At 29.0% G+C, this 23,648-nt stretch overlaps 1 protein-coding gene and 1 long non-coding RNA gene across 2 annotated transcripts in view; one reads left to right on the top strand and one right to left on the bottom strand.

Annotated features, from left to right (window-relative positions):
* Nucleotides 1-8,379: 8,379 nt before the first annotated feature.
* Nucleotides 8,380-23,648, top strand: part of LOC148299468 (uncharacterized) — a 55,807-nt gene continuing 40,538 nt past the window's right edge. The window contains exons 1-2 of the mRNA XM_088276054.1: nt 8,380-8,788; nt 18,375-18,567. Coding sequence (XP_088132180.1) covers nt 18,538-18,567 — 30 coding nt within the window. The 5' untranslated portion in view covers nt 8,380-8,788; nt 18,375-18,537. The remainder of the gene's footprint in view (nt 8,789-18,374; nt 18,568-23,648) is intronic.
* On the bottom strand, nt 18,751-22,148 carry LOC148299469 (uncharacterized). Its single transcript, XR_015839075.1, has 4 exons — nt 22,040-22,148; nt 20,560-20,657; nt 19,589-20,287; nt 18,751-18,852 (listed from the first exon to the last, which is right to left on the bottom strand). It is a non-coding gene; the product is annotated as an uncharacterized LOC148299469 (long non-coding RNA).

The following is a 23,648-nucleotide window of genomic DNA, read 5'->3' as shown; positions in this document are numbered from 1 at the left end:
CATTTTTGTGAAACGTTAAATTTATATATTTGATTATTTTTATGTTGACCTACATATTGATGGGATATAAAATGTTTTTTAATATATTGTAATCTCGCAATAAAAGCGAGCGGGGACTTCAATACAAATAATTTAATATATTTAATACACAATTAGTATCCGTTATTATTTCCCTGTCATATGTTTCACTAACCGAAGGATTATACAATAGTTTCAGCTACATGTAGATATGCATTTATAGGTTTATACTTGTACAGGGTGGCGCAAAATTAATCACTTTTTCGGAAGATGTTATAATTATTGCAAATATTTAACATTTGAGCACTAAACAACTGCAGTATACAAACAAAAAGGAGAATGGCGTAAGATTAATCCTTTTTTTGTTTTTGAATAACTTTTTTACTCGATGAAAAAATTAATTGTTGGGTAATATATCCATTATCAAACACTCATTTGAGTGTTTGATAATGTCCTAAGAAGACGAAACGCGTCACGTATTAACATATACATAAATAAATGTCGAATTCAATCCAACAAACCTTGTTTTATTGTGGATATATTACCCAACAATTCAAAATGGAATTCTACCAACTGTCTGCATTTACAATAAATAAATAAAAAGATAGTGATGGACATCTTTATTTGGACCTTAACAATTTTTTCCTGTTAAGTGAAAGTATGATATCCGTCAAGTGGCTGCCACCAGTATTGATACGCACTTGTGCCTGTTTTATGAATTAGTTTATATACTGCAGTTTTCTTGTTTACAATAGGGTGATTAATTTTGCGCCACCCTGTATAATATCAATATTTGTCCGCCTCCGTAGTGTAATGGTCGGCACGCTCGGCTACCGTTCTGGAGGTCCCGGGTTCGATTCCCAAGGGGGGTAAAATAAATATAAGTGATTTTTTTCACTGTAATATTTATTCAATATTACCATGGACTGGTACCTGAAGCGGAGGGCTGATCACCTTTCCTTCATGTGTAAACGATCAAGATAACACTGCGTTTATATGACACAGTGCCCTATGCACCATTGGGGTGCGGATAACGGTTAAAAAAATAATATATAATATAATATTTTGTTAACGGGAAAGGAAGAGGGGGGGAAGAATCTTTAAATCAAATTTATTTTCTTTATTCGGAACTTAAACGATACCAAAAATGCCATTGTTGTATGATTCCGATGAATATTTACGGTTTTTTATTGTCGTTGAATATCTGGACAAATTTTAAGGTTATCAAACACTTATCAATACCGGTGGCACATCCTGACGTATTGGGACGAATAGCAACTCTTAATTGAATTTTACAAACAAGCATACATGCCACTTTTTTATTTAGCTAAAATTACCATATTGGTAGCCAAAATTACAGAAAAAATTCCAATACAAAATCATTTTCCTCTAGACCATTTATTAAAGCCTTTTTAAAGTAAAATATCGCAGTTGTATTAAAATTATTATTTTTCATAGCAGGTTTTTAAAATAATCAGATTAAAATTTCAAATTATACAATTATTTTCCTTCGTTGTACAATAAGGTTTTGCAATAAAATATGCGTAATATGTATACATATTGAGCACTTGATATTAACAGGTAGACCTTTTTTACGATTCTATAATCATTTTTATTGTTCATTGCAAAATGTGTTATTGAAAATTTACTTTTTTGTTTTCAATAACAAATATGTGTGAGTACAGTATACACTTATACTCGTACACTCATACACACGTGAATTTATGTAATTATTAAGGTCACTTATAATTATACTTTTAACGTTAGACGATAAAAAAATAGTACTTAGTGTAAACTTTTACTTTCATCTAATATTTAGTACTTGTATATATTTAGTATTTTATCACAGTATTATTTTAATTATCAACCTAACTAACTGAGCAATAAATTTTTCCACACATCTTTACCAAATCATAATTAATAATAATCCAATATATTGATAAATCTAGATTAACGTTTTATTTTAGACAGTTTTAAATTGAAATAACTTCTCATTTATCAGCTGATCGTAGACCTATAACCGACATCATTTAAATATTTAATTAATGAATACACTAACTGACGGTCCATAATTATTTCGTGAAATATCATTCAATATTTCTTCTCGCTTAAACCGAAACAATAAATCAAACCAACACTGCGTTGGTCTGATGTGGTACCCTTTGCACTATTCGAGCGAATAGGAGTCAGAATAATACCTCAATTTAATATTTGGGGGGTGTATGATTTTTTATCGTTACATTATTGCCCACATACTCGTGAAAACTGAGAAGATAAAAAAATAGAGTAAACGTTTGTATAGACGCAAACCTCCCCCATAATCAGCCCATAACCCGCAGCAGTGTAAATTTTGGCAAACTGATTTTTATGAGCCCGCCCATGATCGTTATCGGCGGCGACCGAGATAACATTGAAACAAACATTATTTAAAGCGATAAAATTGAAATGTTCTCAATTCCTACGAACCAACCCACCATATTCTTACCTTTTTATTTTCTTTTGTTTGTAATGTCCATTCGTTCTACAAATTGGCACGTTATTAATGTCGTGTCAATACCGAATCGTTGTTTAATAGAATTGCCACCGGTGGCGATTATAGTACGCCATAAAAATAACGCAATCGAGACAGTAGGTGCCGGTCAAGAGGTCGGAGAATGTAGAGCGCGAATATTTACTTGTCTGGTACACAGTATTGTATTGCTTTTTGTCTCCCAGTTGACAATGAGAGGGACACGCGGCTGCCGAAGGTCGCCCATTGATCCGGGCGTGGCCCGCAGCATACGGCGGCAACTCCAGTGACGGATCTAGTAGGATTTAACAAACACCCACAGATTTTTTCCTATAGTGGCAAAAACTAATACATAATGCAGTCATTAACAGATTGATAATACTTGTGTTTCTTACCTGTTAATCTCAGTTATTATTCTAAATTTTTACAAATTACACAATTTATGTTAGACATAAATACATACATCCGTAAAAGTAAAGAAATTGATATCCGATTTTTCCCTGACAGCAAACAGTGCTATAACACGGGTTATCATCTAAGAATTCAATTTAGTCTGTCAGCAGATGAAATACTAAAATACAAAATACATATATTTTCCATTAAAATACAATTGGACATAAATTTAATTTAAGTTTATTTTATATATATGTACATTCAATAAAATGAACTTAAATTAAATATTAAATACATTCAATTACAATAACACATAAAATAACATAATTGGTTCTACAATATTATGTTTCGGACAAATATTGTCCCCCTTATTATCCGAGTACATGTAAATACAAGTGAATTTAAGTTTTAATTTTAATTACATAATCTACTTTATGCGACGTACTTATTACTGGACATTAAATGCAAAATTTACTCTTATGGAGAAAACGAGGAGGGCCGTTGTACAATATAATCATTGATTTAGATTATTTATTGATTTGACATTTAATTTGTAGAACACCAAAAATTACATTTCAAATATTAAAATCAAACACTGATTTTTAGGATCTACTAAGTTGTATATTTTTATATTTGAAAAGGTGTTAAAATAAAACTCGTGACAATTATTTAGCCTTGTTAGGGTATTGTCAAGATTACTTAAGTGCCTAGAATTAATAAAAGAATCCTCAGTCCATCTTTTTATGAGACAATCATCTCAAAAATAGTTTTTGTGTTTTTAAAAATAAAAATTTACATTTCAGTAGTACAATCCGTGTTTGATTTTAATATTTAAAATTAAATTTAGATGTTTTGAATATTGAAAACATTAACTTTGTGGATCATATTGATATATTATTTCGAGAAATAAAAATACTTTGTGTTCTAGTTGGTTAAATAAAAATGTGAGTGGATCAGAACACAAAGTATTTTTATTTCTCGAAATAATATTAAATTTAAACATCAAAAAGTCTAGGTCCACTACTGAGTCCACAAGTAGGCATAGCTTGCGGACTCTTATTACATTGACTCGGGCGGGACATTGATATATGAATGTTTGAACAATCGTACATATAAGTACATACATACGCATTTAAAAGTTTAATATTATATAAGATTATATCAAAGCGAATGGAAAACTGCTTAAACAACACGACGCTTTCAGCTGATATTGAACAATAATTAGAAACCTACTAACATTGATTATTAACATATACATTTACCGATGAGTGATTTGAATCGTATCCGGCTAGATATAATATCTAAGGCAAATTTTGTAAGCCTTTATTTTATTTAAGTTAATTATTAATTGAATCAGTTATTTTTTGCAATAATATTTATGTAAAATAAACATTTTTGTCTTCTTTAAACGAGATTTACCCTGTGTTATTTATATGACAAGTTTTTTTTTGCTTTTTATTAAATATTTCTTGAAATATAATAAACATATTTATAAATAATGAATTAAAAACAAAACAAAATTTTCATTCACAACATTTTACTAAATAATTTTTATTTTTACGTATTTCCAGGGCTTTTTTCATGTAACGCGGTGTATTTTTTCACGGATTTTGTTTTTTTTTAAATTTTCTTAATCAATTAGTGAAACAGTGTTTTCGCTTATGTAATTACAATCTATATTTTAATGATTCCTCAAAATCATAAAACTTGGTATTGTAATGAATATTTAAACGATACTAAAATAAATATGTTTTTAAGTAAAAACCTTGACATGAAGTGAGTTCCGAGACTTTTTTTGTTAAAAAAAAGGGCTGAATATTTCATTACAAAAATGTAAAAATTACTCCCAAGTGGGGAAACCCAGATTTGTGAGCAAGTATTTGGACACACTCAAAATTTTGTGAATAAAAATCTGCTCAACTTATTTCCCGGTATGTAAAATAATCCGGTAAGGATCTTGCATACATCTAAATAAAGGGGCCATAGTAAACAAAAGGTTTCTCAATCCAAAATATTATAGATGGCTCTAGTGAACTCAGATGAACAATGTCACGAGATTAACGATATATGTATGTAGGAGTTCCAAAAAAAATGTACTGTGGTTGTCAATCATGGGTAGAATGGTGAATGTTGCACGTGTGTAAAGAGATCACTTTAACCAGCCTATGACAGGTCATAAGCCCTGTGAATACCCAGACTTCCATATTCTTCTTCATCTATGTTGAAATGTTAAAAAGATTAAATTATTATTGTTAATGAAAACAGAATTTAACAACTGACGTGAGGTCTTCGTGGTTCATGAATAATCTAATAACGTAGGCATTACATATTTAGTATCATGCTATTTTGAATAAGTAGTTTAGGCTTGTAATCTGTGTGTAGTGGAGTTACTCTTTGTGACGTAACAATATAGTCAATTATTTTTACCGTTTATTTTCTTCCATTCATCGAAGACCTAATTGAACATGGCATTAGCCTTAAAAATTCTGCCTACCAATGGTGACGTTGCTATATTCAATAATATCATATTACAGTCAAATATTACTTTAACCTTTCAATAGCATCAGGAATGCAATAATTTCATGACGTGGCTGAAAATCGTCTAACGTACTCCAAGCTCCATTTAAAGGTATCTTTTCAAATACCAGTAATCACTTTTAAAAATTAAAATAATAATAATCACACTATAAAAAAATCTTGTTTTAGGGTGGATTGTTCTGACACGTCTACTTTCAAGCATTTTAAGTACTCAATCTTATCGTGTCTTCTTTGGCTTCTACTTCTAAACACATTTCATCGTAACTCCGTTTCACCATCCTTTCATAACTCATTCACTCCGCATGTCTAAACTATCTTAATATTAATTTATTTAGCTTATCGCTTATATTTTTTCAGTCTTACATTCTTTCGATACCTTAATTTTGACAACTCTGTTATTCAACTTCCATACCTTGGTGTTGGTACCAAAACGCCATTATGCACTGCTAAACTAGCTGTCGTTGGTGTTTTCGCTTAAAAATTTAAAGTTGTTCAAAATAAATTTTCAGTTTAGCATAATTGTCTTTTAAAGTCTTTGTATGACCAAATATAAAAGCTTGGGGAATAAATTATGAACTTTAAAAAGTTAGGGATATTAAAATAACTCATCACCACGACTCGGCTCTTTATCATTCCACTTTTTTGTATCTGCAAGGGGTAAGTTTTTTATGTAGTCTCTCCACCCTCGATGTTCCTGTAAACTAAAAAAAAGTAAAAGCCAATTTTACAATAGAGTTACAAATTACAGAAATAAATTTTTGTTGTTGTTGTTAAATGTGAATATTTATATTACTCAATCACAAAAATTGCATTTTTTTTTTATTAATCTTATGCATTGGAATGTCGGATTAAGGAGGGCGATGCAAGAGTGCGATTTTTTTGAAAAACCATATATGTTTGGGAAATTCGTTAATTTTAATTTCACTGTTAGTGACGACAAAGAACCAAAAAAAATATCAATCTCAAACTGTTTTTACAAAAAAAAAGAAAAAATATGAACATTATTTTTTCGTCGGTTTCAATTTCTATTCAGCTGAATTCTTAAAATAAACTGAGGCTTAATTGTAAATGTAGCTACCCTTATTTTTTGTGAATCAAAACTCCTTTTATTTTTTAAAAAGATTTTCTTGTAAACTTATACTTACACTACTTTAATTTGCCAACTAACTAGCGTTATAAGTTTTGACTCGCGTTTCATATGATCACTCTGTAGAATGAAGTCTGAATTTATATTGCTAAATGCACCAATACATCGGAAAGTGGCGTGTATAAATTACGATCGCGCTGAGTACGGTTCGTCGAGACTTGATTGGGAAACCTACAGAGTGAGTCAAGATTATAGCTACTTTGAAACAGAAAGGTTTAAAGGTACAAAAAATGAGAATTCATAAAAAAGTTATATTTAGTTATGTTTTTAAGAAATAAAAATACGTGTGTAGTTATAATATTAAAAATAGAATGCCAAGTACTTCAAAAACTAAAACCTAGATAAATTTAGATACGAAGTGTTCAAACGAATTTCATTTGATCATCAGAAATACTACGCCAATGATATTTTACTTTTAACTGTGCAAAAATTACAGATAAAAAGATGTTTTGGTTGTTTCCAAATGAGCATGAATATCCATTGAGTTTTTACTGGAAACATCTCAAATGACAATATTTTTACGGATGGTTATTTTGTTCTCTGATACTAAATCCGATAATTACAAGTGTGTACTCACTTATACATATACCTCATGATTTTAACTTTCATTGTGTATTTATTACGATATTCCAAATAAGAGTAGACAAACATTATACACATTATTTTTTCAGTGAAAGCTTTTACTGAAATTTCATGATCGTTCAGAAGATCTATAATGAATCCGTTTTCTATAAATGATAAGTCAAATGAAGACGAATATACGTGTAATTATCTTTGTACATTGACAAATTAAACCATTTATCTTTACGTGGTTCTCCAGCAGAAATACCAATACCCGTTTCATTTTTTATCTGTTACATTAACATCCTAACAATACGAATCGACAACAGGTTTGAAATACCAAAGCCGATTGAAATAAAATTCCAGATGTAAAGTAAAATTTATTTACACATGTTTATGAATGGGTGGTCCGAATTTCTTTTTCAGTCGTTTTTTGCCATTTAATTTAATCATTTATATATCTTGAATGTTTTTCGCAGATCCTGTGTGGCACATTTTATAATCTTTATAAAATTAAACAACTTTGTTTTAACCCTTTTATTATTAGAACATTTTAACCAACCGGTTTCGACAAGAACCTTGTCATTATCAGGGTTTATGAAATTTCAAAACATTAAAATACTCATAGTTAATTACATTCTCTTACCTGATGATGACAAGGTTCTTGTCGAAACCGGTTGGTTAAAGTGTACTAATAATAAAAGTGGTTAAAACAAAGTTGCTTAGTTTTGTAAAGTTTAATCATTTATAGTTCCTTTAAATAAATAATTTTTACGTGAAGTCTGGAGAGCGTTTTTTGTATTCGAAATTTCATTAAAGACGTTCGGATCACATATAAACTATCTGGCTTTAAATGAAAATACTCCTTTAAGAATACGTGGAATAACAATCCTGTATTTTAGAATTTTTTAAGTAAAAATTTGGCATACAATGAAAAAAATCATGGCCATTACATATCATTTATACATTATTTGGGAATGTTGAATGATTAATACATATATCTTAGTTTTTTATGTCACATAGGTATCTTTAATTTTCTATGAGAAAGGCTTTTGTTTGCAAATGTTCATCATATGAAATATATTATTTTTATAGGCATCACCCATAATGTGCGTAATCGTATACCGAATGATCACCCTGTATAATCGAGTTTGTTTTGCCTACTTATTTACTGAGTATTGCGGAGTAAAAGTAACTTTTTAATAAGACAGCCAGTTCAGTTTTGTCATACGCTCCGTCGCGTACTGACGCTGCTGCGGGTTTCGTGTTACATTGAGTTTCAGCGCGCGTTGGTGTCTATTTCACATGATTATAACAACTTATTGATAACATTCATGAAAACGTTTCACCAAATACTCGAACCGTCAGCTCACACTACTTAGATAACAGTCTCGCAATAATAGATCGCGTAACAGGTGGAATTTCATTTCGAAAAGGAATTTGTTCGTTCACCGATATCGCGGCCTATCTGTTGCAGTATAATTATTATTGCATAAATAATGTGTTATTAGAGTGTAAAATTTACTGAGTTGGTTTCTATTCATATTCATTAAAGTGTTTCAACGCTAAATTTATGGATACCAGTGACTGAAACCATCAAAGGAATGTTCTAAACGAAAAAGGTCTGTATTTAACTAAAAATTATTTGTTTAACTTTTATTTTTATTAAAACATAAAGCGTATTTACTTATTTTAAAATTTTATAAAGCAATCGAACTGAAAGCAATAAAAAAATTTTGAATTTGCACGTCTTTTTGAAGAGAAAGAAATCCTTTTGTTTTCATGAATCGGTAAAGGTTTCACGTCGTACAAAATAATACGAAATATAATTACGTGCCATTTAAACTTTCTACTTCAATTCATTTCATCATAATTATTACTTCAATTTTATTATTTAACACAATGAAGCTTATTTTCTTCATATCATTTCCAATGTTTTTTAGAGATTTATTTATTTTGAAACAAATGTTAATATTGCGAATTAATTTGTCTTTTTGCTTATTGAAGTAATGTAGAAGATCCATAGAAAATGCTTATATTAATACTTTTTGTATCTTGTATGAAAGAAATTTTGTATCTTGCAACTAGAAAAATGCTAGCAACTAAAAAATATAGCCCATTTTCTGTAAATAATTATATAATAATAATATCCTGATTATAAAATCATATATTTATTAATACCAGCTTACTGTCAGAATACTATTTATTACAAATTAAAATAAATGAGTCATTGGATGTTTCACTAAGAAACAAAGATTTAAATTGTACAATATATCCAAGTTAGTAACGTCTACCGATTTATCTTCGTACCCCGCACTTCCTTGATTCCGTCTCCTTTCACTCGTCCTTGGTAGTATTATAAAATTATGTTGACATTAAACGTATGATCATGTAATTTACAGTCCTATTAATTTAATATACAAAAAAACTATGATAAATACATATGACATTAGATTGTTTACCGAAATGATTTAGTGTACTTCTTACATACACAAGTTTTTTTAAACCATGTTAACTTCCGCTTTAAGTAGATTGTGATATAAATCAGTACGTAATAATAATGAAAGTCCTCAAGGACATTCACACTTTGAATCTATATATAATGAACAGTAAAAATAAGTTTAGTTGACACACGTCAGCATTGTTGCTTTACTTTTTTATCTATCCAACGAGTTTGATCTCTTATTTACATATCTAGTACCTACGTACGTATAATTTTATATAGGACCAGTCCGGAATACAAAAATTAGGGGATATTGAAAGTAATTCGCATGATATCTAACAAGGAAGAGCTTTTACACATAATATTACATAGGTACGAGTTTCAAGCAGTCCAGTCAAAACGATTAAACGAAAACAAAATCAACGTGTCAAATAAAAACGATGGTGCCGGTATAACATTTTGTTAAATTAATTTTAGTAAACTTAAGTTGTTTTTTTCTATTTAAAAAAAACAGCTTTACAATGCTTTAAAAAATGAGCGACAAAAAATCCGTATTATAATATGTTGTTGGATATCTACCGCCACCAAAATTATTAGAAATAAAAAAATAAGAAATATATGTTTTTGTTTTAAAACAGTACAGCGCCATCTCACGAAACATTTTTTTAAGTTATTATTTATCGTTTAAATCATTCCTAACTTAAAATAAATATTACATTTGTGCACACCCAGTGAGGTTCGGGTTCAAATTCACTTTATTACAAGTTAAAATACAAAACAATATTATCGGATATAAAAATATTTTGATATAGGCTCATGTAAATTTAAAGAAAAACAATGTTATTCAAATGAATTTATACATATTACAGCTATAATCAAAGCGTACCTCTCAGAGAGAAATTTGGTGAAAAATATACAAGAAAAAAGTTGTGTAAAAAAATACTTATACGATGTGTAGGTGGTTAGAATCCATCTACATCTACATATTTTAATAATACCATACTAGAAGAGAAACGTCAATAACGTCTGGTAACCTGTATGACACGGTCTTTGTTTGATGTTTTATAAACCTGTTTAATGACATTTCATTTATTGTATGTATGTATGTATATGTTATAATATTATATATATATTTTTTAAATCGCTAAAACGACTAAAAGATAACATTTCCTTTATCATCGAAAGAACAATAGTAATTTAACAAATATAAGTTTTAAGATATAAAGTAGCAAGATTTTTGTATTTATTGATCAAAACCATTTTTAAATTAAATATAAAGTACAAAAAAAGTTTAACAGTTTTCTTTATATCCCAGAAAATCTTTTTTTCGTTAAAGTAGTGCTATATTAATAAATATTTGATGATGGATGTCAGAGTGACTAATTAAATACTTGCTTCATTAGGTATTCATTTCAGTGCTACACGTGCTTATCGCTCACTCCTTTCAAGAACGTCATAATTCAAAAAACTTGATTTTTCAGAAGAACGTTTTTAAAGTTTAAAAATATAATACAATGTTTTAAAAATAAATATCAAGCCACTTACTGAATTTTTTACTGTGCAACAGATATTTTTAGATAAAACCTGAAGGTTTTTTCTCCATTTGAAAAAATAATTAAGCAATACCTTTTCTTAAAATTGCAAACACAACACTTTCTGCCCTGTAGCGGGTAAATATTAAGTTAAAAATATGCCTCTTTTGCTGAGATATAGTAATTTTCTGGGCATTTCGAAAACATGCACAACTGAAAATTGACGATTTTTGATTTATGACGTACTTGAAAGGAGTGACCGTTATGTGCGGTGTTTATATGGTCGAAATAAGCCCAGCGTTTGAGAACATGGAACCAGTTAAAGGTAAACTCAAATAAATAGCCATGAAAGGTACACCATTCGTCCCTTTTTATGAAAGAGGAAGTCTGAGCATCCCTGGGCTTACGATCTGGCATTCGGCTGGCTTAAACGATTACTTTATACACTTGTGTAAAGTTCACCCTTCTGTCTTTTATTAAACACCCATATTGCATTAATTCTTAAAACCTGTAAATGTACGAGTATATGCAATGGTCCTAGATCCTTCACCTTACCGGTAAGGTTTTCTATATATTGGTGAAGTATGATCGATTGTTATGCCATCAGTTGAGGAATTAGTGAAGTATTAATACAATAAGTACCTAGTTTTTATTTAATTTTCCCCTCATCCGTAATGGTGCACAGAGTTAGCAATGTGCTCATATTCTCATATATTACTTTCTGTGCATCACAAGATGTAATAGTCAGTATCTCTATAACACCAATGAGCAGCATTTTATATTTTCGGTAGTAATTGATATTTATAATCTGTTCCACATTAATTACATCAAACAATACATTATTAATTTAATTTTATGAGGGAAAACAACCATCAAATTAAACTTTATTACCGTTGCAAAAGCAAACATTACACTACAGTATTCAAATATGAATGGGCATTAAAATATTACGCGATTTGATTTTCCTGTTTGAAATTACAGACAAACTTTTCTTATTTAATCAATAAAATGAAAATAACATGCTTAATTTAATTTTATGTCAAATTTCAAAAAAAAATGTAATTTCTTTGAATGAACGTTTTTTATTGCACTAAATATTCATTATATTTTATTAGAAGTTTTATAAAACCATTTAGTTTACACGTTTTATTGCACGGCTCTTTGGTCTTACGTTTGATTACCAAGGGGGTCAAAATAATTTTAATTGATTTTATATTTATATTTATTCTCAAATATATATTTATAAAATATTACCCTGAACTGGTTCCTGAAGAACAGAGTGATCATCGTTACTACATGTATTTAACGATCAAGATAACACTACTTCTATACGTTGCAGTGCTCTATGCACCATTGAGTAATCATAAGGGTTTTAAAAGAGAAAAAAATTGTAGGATTTGCTACAGAATCTCCACTACTCTCATCATGGCATAATGCTTTAAGAATCATTATGCCATGAGAAAAGAATTAAGAGTCTAACATTTTGATTAATGGAACCATAATTTTTAATTGCCTTGTTTGATTGGTGTTTGTTTTTGGGTTGGTTTTAAAATAGATGTAGAATTATGTCATTTTTGAAAACATAAAATATTACTAGTTCACCTTTTCAGTATAATATAACGAAAAATATAATACCTAAATTTAAATACAAATAAAATGAAACTCGAAAATATACCTGTTGACGATTTTTATTGGGATGTCAATATATTTGCTTTTTAGATTTTTCGTCATTAATAAATAGTAGGTTTGCTCATTATTTCATTCAAACATATTTACAAATCCTTTAAAATTTTATTTTGTAACAGAAAATTGATACAAAAGATTGATTAGACTGATCCTCATCCCCTGTATCATAACTACATCTAATGAAAAAAAAAACTTGTAATTTACAATCCCTCTGTAACACATGTACTTAAAATGTACGTATATGAACGCAAACGGGGCTACTTTTTCACTATACACAATACAATAAGTGTATGAAAAAGCTAACAATATGATGGTTGTGTTTGAATATTTGGACTCACAAATACTCGATTTAATACCGAAAGAGATTATTATCTAGATATATCGTAGTCATACAGGAGAAAGTGACCAAGTGCATTTATTTACAAAAACATAATCACTGACTATTTGATATCTTACTAGCTTAATTTTGTCCTGGAAATATTCCAAAGGATTTTAAACTTGGAAGTATAATATATTGACTTGTTGAAATTACTAACGGCATTGTTGTTTATTTTCTTGCTAAGCAAAAGTGACTTAAATGGCCCTCCTGAACATTTTACGTTTTGTGAGTTGGTCACTTTCTCCTGTACGACTACGATATCATAGATATCTCAACAGAGGTGCAGCAATTTCGTGATGAATGAACATAGAATTCCTTCCCACGAAATTGATTCGTGTCTTAAGAATTTTTTCATCTATCGTACAACAGTTATTAAACCGTGGTTTAGTTTTTGTATTTAACGATCAAGATGCTCAGCATCAATGCAAGATAGTGAGTGACCCTTGGTGTAATTTAGAACGGAAATAATGAAACGAATTGTATAATATACTCGGCATTAAACTATCCAAAACTAAATTGTTCACCAGTATCACGTAGCGTTCGTTAAATAAGCATACAGTAATATGTAATTGAAAATTGAAAGTTGTTGCTTAGTTTTTTTTTCCTCATTAACTAGATATCGAGAGTTCCTAAGGTTACTGTGTTAAATGTAAATAGAAAGGTAGATAATTGTCTAGGTTCTGGAATTCCAACAAATGTCAAGGTTGCAGCTATCTGCTTCGGCGTGCGATTAATTATCGACACTGTCAACATTACTATATAAACGTAAATGCTGCATAGCCTTAATAACTACTTTACAACGTTCACTTTCTATCTAGTTACGTATGTAAGAAAATAAATAAATTCCTTTTAATTATGAATTTATATAGGTGATAGATTTTATTTGAATGAAATTATGTAAAGTCAGGACAACTGTATCGAAGGAGTCAAATGATTCGTTTATATATGTAGGTTTATACCACAAAACATTTTTTAGATGATTTGGGAAGGATGAAAAGTGAAAAAGCCAAATTATGACAGTATTCAAAAAGAGTTACACATATGAATTCCTGAATGATGTATATTGGTTGATTGAATTTTAACATAACGAGAAAATTTTAACTTACATACATCAAACGTTACCCAGAAAGCTATGTTCAGAGCTGCTAATTTTTATACGTTTCACTTTTTCCATTTTAAAACAGGTCAGGGGTCGAAAATGAATCTAAACATGCAAACATATAAATTATGACATTTTAAATACAACAAATAAATTAATAATTAGAGTTAAAAGTTTATTTATACGAAATGTTAATATTTTGACGGCACCATGGAATATGTACAAGACAGCACTGTGTACTGTTTTAAGCAGACGTACCGTAGTCAAGAAATAAATATCTTCAATGCGTAAGTACTGCGACAATTCCCTTTTCCCACAAGTTAAGTAAAACGAATCGTCATATGAAATTTAATTTCGACCTTTAGAGAGTTAAATCAAATAAACCGTCGGGGGTTAAATCAAATATTCGAATATTGTTAGTTAAATTTCTAATTCTTTTCAATTTTTATTTCAAAATAAAGGCCATTCGTAAAACAAATTTAATCACTCGAAATTCTAGTATTATTTTTTTCTAAATGGCACAAAACTAGATAACCTCAAGAAACGTGATCTTAAATTTCGGCCTTTAAAGATGAGAGTTCAATTTTTTATCCCTGTGATTTAATAAAAATGGAAAAGTTTCAAGGTTACGGTGAATCGTTATAAAAACATTGCCAGTTGCCATCTCAAACACTTTCATTTATGAATATATCAAATTCCATAATCATTTTAAAATCGGTAATCGATTTTATTTTAATTAGCAATATAAATATCTGAAAGTTATTAACCGATGTACTTTTAATTATTTATTCACATAATTGTAAAATTTGTGCAAATCATGTAAGAATTAAATAATTTGAGCGAACAATTCAAATTCATAAATTAATCTCTTCATACATCATAACCAATGTGAATGTACGTTAAAATATTCATAATTTTCCATTTTTATATCAGATACACACGTACTTCCTAAGCTTTCTATAACTTTTTGTGTGTCGATACGTTTAATATATATTAATAAGAAACGATTACGCGAAATAAAATACTCATTTTTTAAAATTAAAGTACGATACTTTTGATCTAAAAAAATGTATAACTACCTGTTTTAAAACCTAATCTAGATGGCAGTGAGACATCGGTGGCGATTTTATTCACTAACCATCAGTAAACTTAACCAAAAATGATCTGTAAAAAAATTACGCATTCGCAATGCATTTAATACAAACAGTTCAATTTAATTTATTGATTCGACAGTCACTTTAAGGTATTAGAAATTTTTAATATGAATTTCACTTAAATACGACTTTATCTAAAAATAAATTAATTTTCCACATTATTTTCAAACTTCGTTTTAAAATGATGTGGAATGCATCGAAACACGTATTCATAAATGATTTTTAAAAATAGTGGTATTTACCAAGTGAAATTGAAAGTTTAAACAAATTATTTATTTTATTATTTTGATGTAATGATTGTTACTGAAATTATAATTTGATTGATTTATTTTGTTCAAATTAATACATTATGAAATAAATTAAATTATTTAGTATCAACACAATCTAGAACTTCTTCGTACATAATTTTTATTTTTAATTTGCACGTGTAGGTGTATATAATTTAAATTATAATTCAATATTTTCCATCAAGTAATAAATATACATGTTTTTAAAACAGATATATTTTGCATGATGTAATGTATTTTTCTTCATAACTAGCTTTAAACATACATTGTTTTTTACACATTTTTAAAAATTATTTCACAAGAGTACTTTGAATAGTTGTGTTGACCTAGAAATACCGATTAATCTAAGAAAAATTCATATCTTGTGTTCCGTCATCGAGTTTTTAGATGTACGAATGAGTAAATAAATCCAATAAGATTATGCGAATTATTTGTCAGTCTCAGTGTAAATTCTAGCATGCTTCGTCGACATCAGTCAAAGAATCAAAATAGCGAACATGTGATCTACCAGTCAATGATCTTTCTTGGATCCAGATTTAGGATAAACGAGGTGTATAAGTCTATCATGTAACGGATAGTCCAGTCCATTAGATGAAGTTAGTACCGCAGTCGCTAGCGGCCATTAGTGCCGCTCACGTGACCGCTGGACTATGAAAGTTGACTATTGACAGCAACCTTGACATTATCAAGGAATGGAAGTTAAACAATCTTCGGTGTTTATTGATGTACGTATTTATAAAAATATGACGTCCTTAATTGTTTCGTAATATCAATAACATATTATTTTTTAATATGCTAAAACGACTAGAAACAAATATTTACAATTATTACTAGATAATTAATGGACATTATTACATTGTTGTTTTCACGTTTCCCCTAAACAAACATTTATTTTTTAATTATATCGGGTTTTATTTAAAAAAAAAAAAAAAGACCTAATTAATACTTGGTAGTTATTTGACACGCAATATGACAAGCAATAATCTCTATTTTGTTCTTAAAATGTGGAAAAATAATTGGAATCTAAGCCACTTATGTTGTATGATGAAAAAGTCTACTGTTTTCGAGAAATGCATTTCATTCCATCAAACCCACACAAATTTAAAATTATTATTAATTATTTTATGTGGTTTTAATAATGAGCTGAGCAGTATTGCATAATTTATATATTTTGTTGTAAATTGTCTTTTTTTTATCTCATTTATATACCAATGGATAAATTTTTTACGTAATTTATTCTCCAAGAGACGTAAATCTAGATAACCAAATAATAAAAATCGATATGAAAATATCTAATATATTATATACATAATTGTAACTATATTTTTTTTACTTTCACACTTGTAAATCCATTAATTCAATGAAGAAATGTAATGTATTCAATATTTGAACATTTTCTAAATGTTTCTTGCATCTGAGATGTCAATCCACTTGTTGGTCATATACAATAAAACGTTGTGTCCCGGAATATCATTAGATTTTTTATTCTAATCCAGGTCAAAACCATGACCCTTAATATCGCATTTAGAAAAAAATATATCCCAAATTATATTATAATTCCTTTCCAGCGAATCTAACGACAAGTTCAACGAATTTCATTTGAATCGCAGCGAAATAGTTCAATTTCATGGTAATCATTCGTTTAGAAATTCCAATGACTGAAACTACACGTGAACACAAGATTGAACATTCATGACTGTCGACGTTTTATTTTCATTTTTATAATTACCGATATTTATGTTTGACGGGCAAGGTAAAATATTTTTTTATTTGTGTAAATGTTGTCATAAACTTACAAAGGCGCTATTGACAAAATTCGACCCTTGACCAGTTTTTTATAATAGTATATTATGGTATAATTCATTGTTGTGTTACCAGATCAAATATGCATTATTTGAAATTGCAAAAAACGTCTTTGCCAAAAACTGTGTGTGTGTATTTTTTTAAACCGTAATTACAATCTGTTAAAAATATAATTAAAATGATGTTTAAGAAAGCAATTTTAAACAAACCAATACATAAACCAAGGTGTTAGAAACAAAATTAAAATTATTCAGTTGAAGAGTTAGGTACTAAGATATTCGCAATAAATGACTGACAAATGGTTTATATGTTGTTGAAATTTAGAATGAGTTAATGAGGTTTCCGCTTTTGGAATAGATTTTTCTTTGAATTTATAACAATGTTACCTTTATTTTGAAATCAGTAAATCATTTTTTCGATTATGTATTTTCCCCTGAAATATATTCTTCTAATTTAAATAATACTGTCCTTTCCTTCATTATCAATATTTAAACGTCCTATATTTTTCACACGTGAAATCCTTTTACATAATTTTCTACCATTTGTATATTATTATATCACCGAAGCTTTAATCCTTCTACTGGTTAAACTAGTTTTAGCATAAATTTAATGTTATGCCGATTATTGCCGAATATTTTTTACGTTTTTTAAAAATAATTTATTTGTTCGAACACATGAGCGTACATGAAACATATATATAATTTTATTACATTTTAAATTTGACTGTATTTGAAAAATTATATTTACGTCATTTGATGCCATTTATGCAAAATTATTTGTGTAAAAAATTAATAACATTTTACTACATTCCCAATTTCTTTATAGGTTGGCGACTAAACCACAAATCTTCAGAATGACTCATTACAATCCAGTGATGAAGGGAAAATGCTGCCGGCAATTGAAAACAAGACAACTATGAATAGTTTCATACAACCTTATCTATAATACCCAGGAAAGTGCTATTAGTGAAATCAAAGATAATCGACATATGGTACCCCATTTAAAGAGAGGTCGAACGGTAAGCCCATTTTACAATTTAATATTTCTCACAAACATTTCACTTAAGACGAAATATTAATCAGTTTTATATAAATCACAAACCTTCTTTAAGGGGGTTAACACATTTTATTTTATTTTTATACCCTAATAATTGTCCAAACAACCCATAAAGTTTGACTCCAGAAGGAGTAACAATAGCATTCAAGTGTAATGTTTCCAAACGTCCTGTAGCCGAGTACCTACATACAGAAGTGAATTGTTTGGAAATATGTAATCACTCTGCCTTTATATATCGACGCCGCCCCTGCAACAGATGGAGTCATAAATTTTAAATGACAAAGATATAATAATATGTGAACGTAAACCGTAACAGTCCAAACTTTGTCATTTCCAAGCGCGTGTTTGGATTACAAAAAGTAAAGAAGTTGGGCAATAATAGCTAAGTATTATGTGTCACATGGTGGTCACGACTAATAACGACATTATTAATTGCATAATCAGCACATTGACATAATTGGATGCTGCCGAGTAGACGTTGTTTATCCACCGCCTGACAATTCCCGGCCACTTTTTTCGTGTCAATATTAAGAATTCTGTCTTCACGACGCAACTTTTTACTGAAATATGTATTGTTTTAGATATCCTTTATTCAAAAAATATTTTAAAAGTATTAGTTTTTCCAGTGACGAATATTTTTTTCTTCAATGACGAGATGTAATGTTATCGCTGACACTTGTGAAATTTTATGTTCATTTATAATATTATTTTAATATTAACGAAAATTTTCATTTCTTTTTTGTTTCATTGTATAGAAATTATCATGGATTCATTAATTCACTTTTTTCTTTATAACATTCGGGTGACTAGTATTTGTAATAAAACTCATTGTTACTTATTTTTATCAATACATAATTTTTTGTATTTGCATTTAATTATTACATTTTACAAAATAAGAAAATATTTACAAATAAATATGAATAACTAAATTAATGAAAGAAAAAACTAAACGTGCTTCCTAAGTGGACAGTAAATATACTTACCACATAAAAAAATAAGTTCCTCAAGTTATGAGAATTTTGTGGAAAATAGTTTTTGCTGTTACCGCTTCACCAACTGGACATATCTCAATCGGAATTATTATAAATATTGCGGTTCCAATATCATTTATATTGGTAGCTTTTTTATAATATTATGTTTACTGCAACGTAACGATAACGAAAAATTATTATTTATAAGTATGGGTTTTTGTGTGCTTTCCATTAACAACTAAATCTGTATGTATTATTTATTTATTTAATCACTATTTACAAAATAATAGGTCAGAGCTGTTGTGAGGGCTGATATTATTTAAGTAGTATGTATGTTAAATCCCCTCTAATATTTATTCGTAAATAGTCGTAACCGTACTTTAATTTTATTTATGTTATAATAAAGTAAATAAAAAAATTAAAAATCAAATAAACCTTATCCTCTTAGCCATTAAATAGATATTTTAAGAGTGTTAATTGAGAGGTTTTTTTATATTGCCTAATCATTTAGGATCATCGTGAACCGATAACATTACCAAGAAGATATAAACAATATAAATTATTAAGATATTCAAGAAGATGGTCAAAGTTGGTTTATGACTTCATTCTAGCGTCGCATCGCGGGCCCGGGTTTTAAGGTATGAAGATTAATATTCTAGGCTGTCACAGCTTGATTCTCATTTTTATTAACCCATAATTCTTGAATTTGACCTTAAACATATACATAAATGATGTGAAGTCCCTACAAAAAGAATTTTTCGTATTTGACCTTTTCAAGTTTATATTCCTAAAAAAAGATTGGCATGTAAATAAATCCATCCTAATGGTAGGCAGCTTCTAGATTTTTCTTTCATGCTTCGTTGTTCACCTTTAAAATGGTGCAAAATATCTAGAATTTCAAAGGTTATTTATCCGCTCTTGGACCGGTTTATACATTTCAGTACGATGAAATATTTCCTTCGCGAAAACTAGTAGTACCTTACCGTGTATTGTTGTTCTATCTGTATAGCTCTGATGTAACGGAGATCCGGCATCATTACGCGTTACGCCATTAGTTAGTGACATTAAGAAGGTCAACATTCTAGAAAAAAAATATTCAAGCGCTGATAGTAATAAATTGGTTTTATAATTACACAAATTATATCACAGGCAGTCATCATACAGATACGTGGTGTAATGTAACAATAGCATTTATTAGACATTCGCGGTCGTCATTTATCAATATTTTTTTTCACAATCAATATAACTTCGAATCTAAATGAATTATTACAAGTTTATTTAGGTATATATGTATATTATAAATATATCTATATTACGAAGCAAACACCTTTTCGGTATAAAAATTTCAGTGATATTTTCTCAGATCAATCTCCAAAGCGGATTCGTATCTCAACGCATGTACTCGTATTTATTTGAATCGTACAGCCAACTCACGAATATAAATATAATCCTACTGAAACTAATTTTGACAATCAACATTTAAAAAATATATTGCTTCATTCTGTAAACAATATAAACGTCATATTTTAATATTGTTTTTGAATAATAAACAGTGTTTTTCATTGTGAAATTATTCAAATACCTACTACTATTATATCTTGTTGTAAGCCATCTTAAACAAAAAAAATTCTGCTACAATTTTACAAATTTATATTTAATGATTTTTTTTTTATTATCATTCATACATTCATGTTCATTTATAAATATTTGTTTATATTACATTTACTGACTTTCTTGTGTTTTAAATATCAAAAGTTAATTTTAAAAATCAATCAGTCTTTACATATTTATATCTCTCTATTTTGCAATGAAAACGTTGAAAGGCCAACATTTAAATATGAGCACGAAATGTCAAACCTATTTTCAAATATCCACGATACGTATCAAAATATTATTTCTGATTATCCATATATTTTATCATACCTCAAAAAAGGAGGATTATGTGACATGTGTGTTTTTTGTCCCAAGTTCTTTAATTTTAATAGCCAGAATAATAATAAAAAAATATATATAATACTGCTTGAATATGCTATGCGCTACATAAAAAATCAAGTAAATAATTGCATACATTATAACCACTAAATATGTAGAATTGTTTTTTTTTAATCGATTAATACTTATGCTTTGCCCGAATTATTCTTTTATTTTATGAAACGAGTTTAATAAACTGAGGTCCTAATTTTATTAACTTATCTTCGTTGTTATTTATTCGACAATAATTAAACACAAGGATAACTACTATCAGCTAGTAATAAATATTTCATAGTGAATCATATATGTACTCGTATATTGTATAATAAATATGTTACCTAAAAAACAACGTAACATTGTTTTCATTATATGTATTTTATAAATTTGTTATTTAACAAACCATTTCGGCTACCGTGGTTTATTCCAGAAGGATCAAGGTAAATATTATTTATATGTTTACTGTGGTAATTATTTTGATATTTTTACTGGTACCTGAAGCGCGGGATTATCTTGCCACTTGGCAATCAAGCCAACATTGCATCAATATAATGATTTGCTCTTTATATCATTAGACGCGGATAAAGATCAGAAAAAAATTACGTACATATAACGTAGTACTTATTTTAAAATAAAAGAATTCGGTTCAACGCGCAGCGCATTATTTCGTACCTCTTAGAATTCCGTAATAATTTATATTTAAAAACAGAAGTACCTATCGTTTATTGTCTGTGTTTACAAATAAACAGAACTGTTTGAAGTACAAAGTCACTGACCTGTAGTTTTATAAAAGAAATTCCAACAAGTAAGTCTTGCTTTAGCACTCGTTTACCTACATTTCAATAGGGAAAAGTAGAACCAATAGAAACGTGACAGATGTTATACCTAACTTTCTATCACTGCATTGCATTGGTAGGTAGGTAGCTATTTACTGGTCGAAGCCGTGGCGCCTAACGAAGACTGCGCTAAAACGGAGATGTCCGGTGAATGTTAAGAGATAGAGAAAAAATTATAGGTAGGTACCATGGGTTAGTTTGTCAAAACCAATATTTCCCAATTAGTGGCGCGCATATCTCATAGAGTACGCGAGGGTGCTTGAAGGGGTATGCGCGGAAATCTCTTGAATAAGGTTTCAAATTTAGTAATCAGTGAAAAACATTTTCTTATTATTAAAATTAATGACAAGTACCTTAACAGGTTATACGAATAAATAGACATCTCATGCAACAGCAGACTGAAGAATTGTTTTGGAATGCAATCAATCACCGGTTAATTTTTGGGTTGACCTGAAGGATATTTATTCCGTTAGCAAAGTAGCATAAAAAATGTTACTACTATTTTTCTCGGCGAACTTTTACTATGGTAGATTTTCAGACATGACAAAAATAAAAATTGAGCATCTTTATATTGAAGATGACAATGCTGAACGAGACTGCAGTTAGCGAGCTAACAAAAAACAACATTTGATTTTTACTATTGATAAAATTGTAATACAATCAAAAACACTTAATGTTTAATTTTTTATCATTTTGGCTACAAAAGGTACTTGGGTTTCTCGAAGGGGTTATTTAGAAAAAGAGTAATTGAGAATCCCTGGCCTAAGCCATCAGCTCCTTCAATACCAGTTCCCTAAGAGTTTTAGGGTTGTTTTCACGAATCAACATAAGTCCCTGGCTTTAGCAGGTATAATAGTATGTTTCAAATGTACTTGTAGTTTAAAAACATGTTTTCTCGGAATGTTTACTTTGTATCTAAAGGATTTGGTTTTTATAATTTAAGGTCTAAATAATTCCACATAATTCTGATTCAGTGGTGCCATAAGGACCTTTGATGTGGATAGGCATAGTAATATTTATTATGATATAATAATCCGATAGTATAATTGAATTTTAAAATATTACCCAGCGTGAATGGTACAGTGCGTACGCAAAACGGAGATTATATAAATTTGTTTAAAACCAAAAAAATTAACAATTATTCAAATCGAATCTGCATTCTTACGTAATCCGAGAAGTTATAGAACTTATTGCTCGATTTGTTTCGGATCGAAAATTTCTCCGTAAATTTACTTTTATTGAAGAAACGTTTGCAACATATTTCATTA

Source organism: Brachycentrus maculatus, unplaced genomic scaffold, assembly GCF_059751285.1.
Source record: "Brachycentrus maculatus isolate JH-2025_06_01 unplaced genomic scaffold, ASM5975128v1 h1tg001131l, whole genome shotgun sequence".
Classification (NCBI taxonomy): domain Eukaryota; kingdom Metazoa; phylum Arthropoda; class Insecta; order Trichoptera; family Brachycentridae; genus Brachycentrus; species Brachycentrus maculatus.
This window is presented reverse-complemented; position numbering and strand designations above follow the sequence as displayed.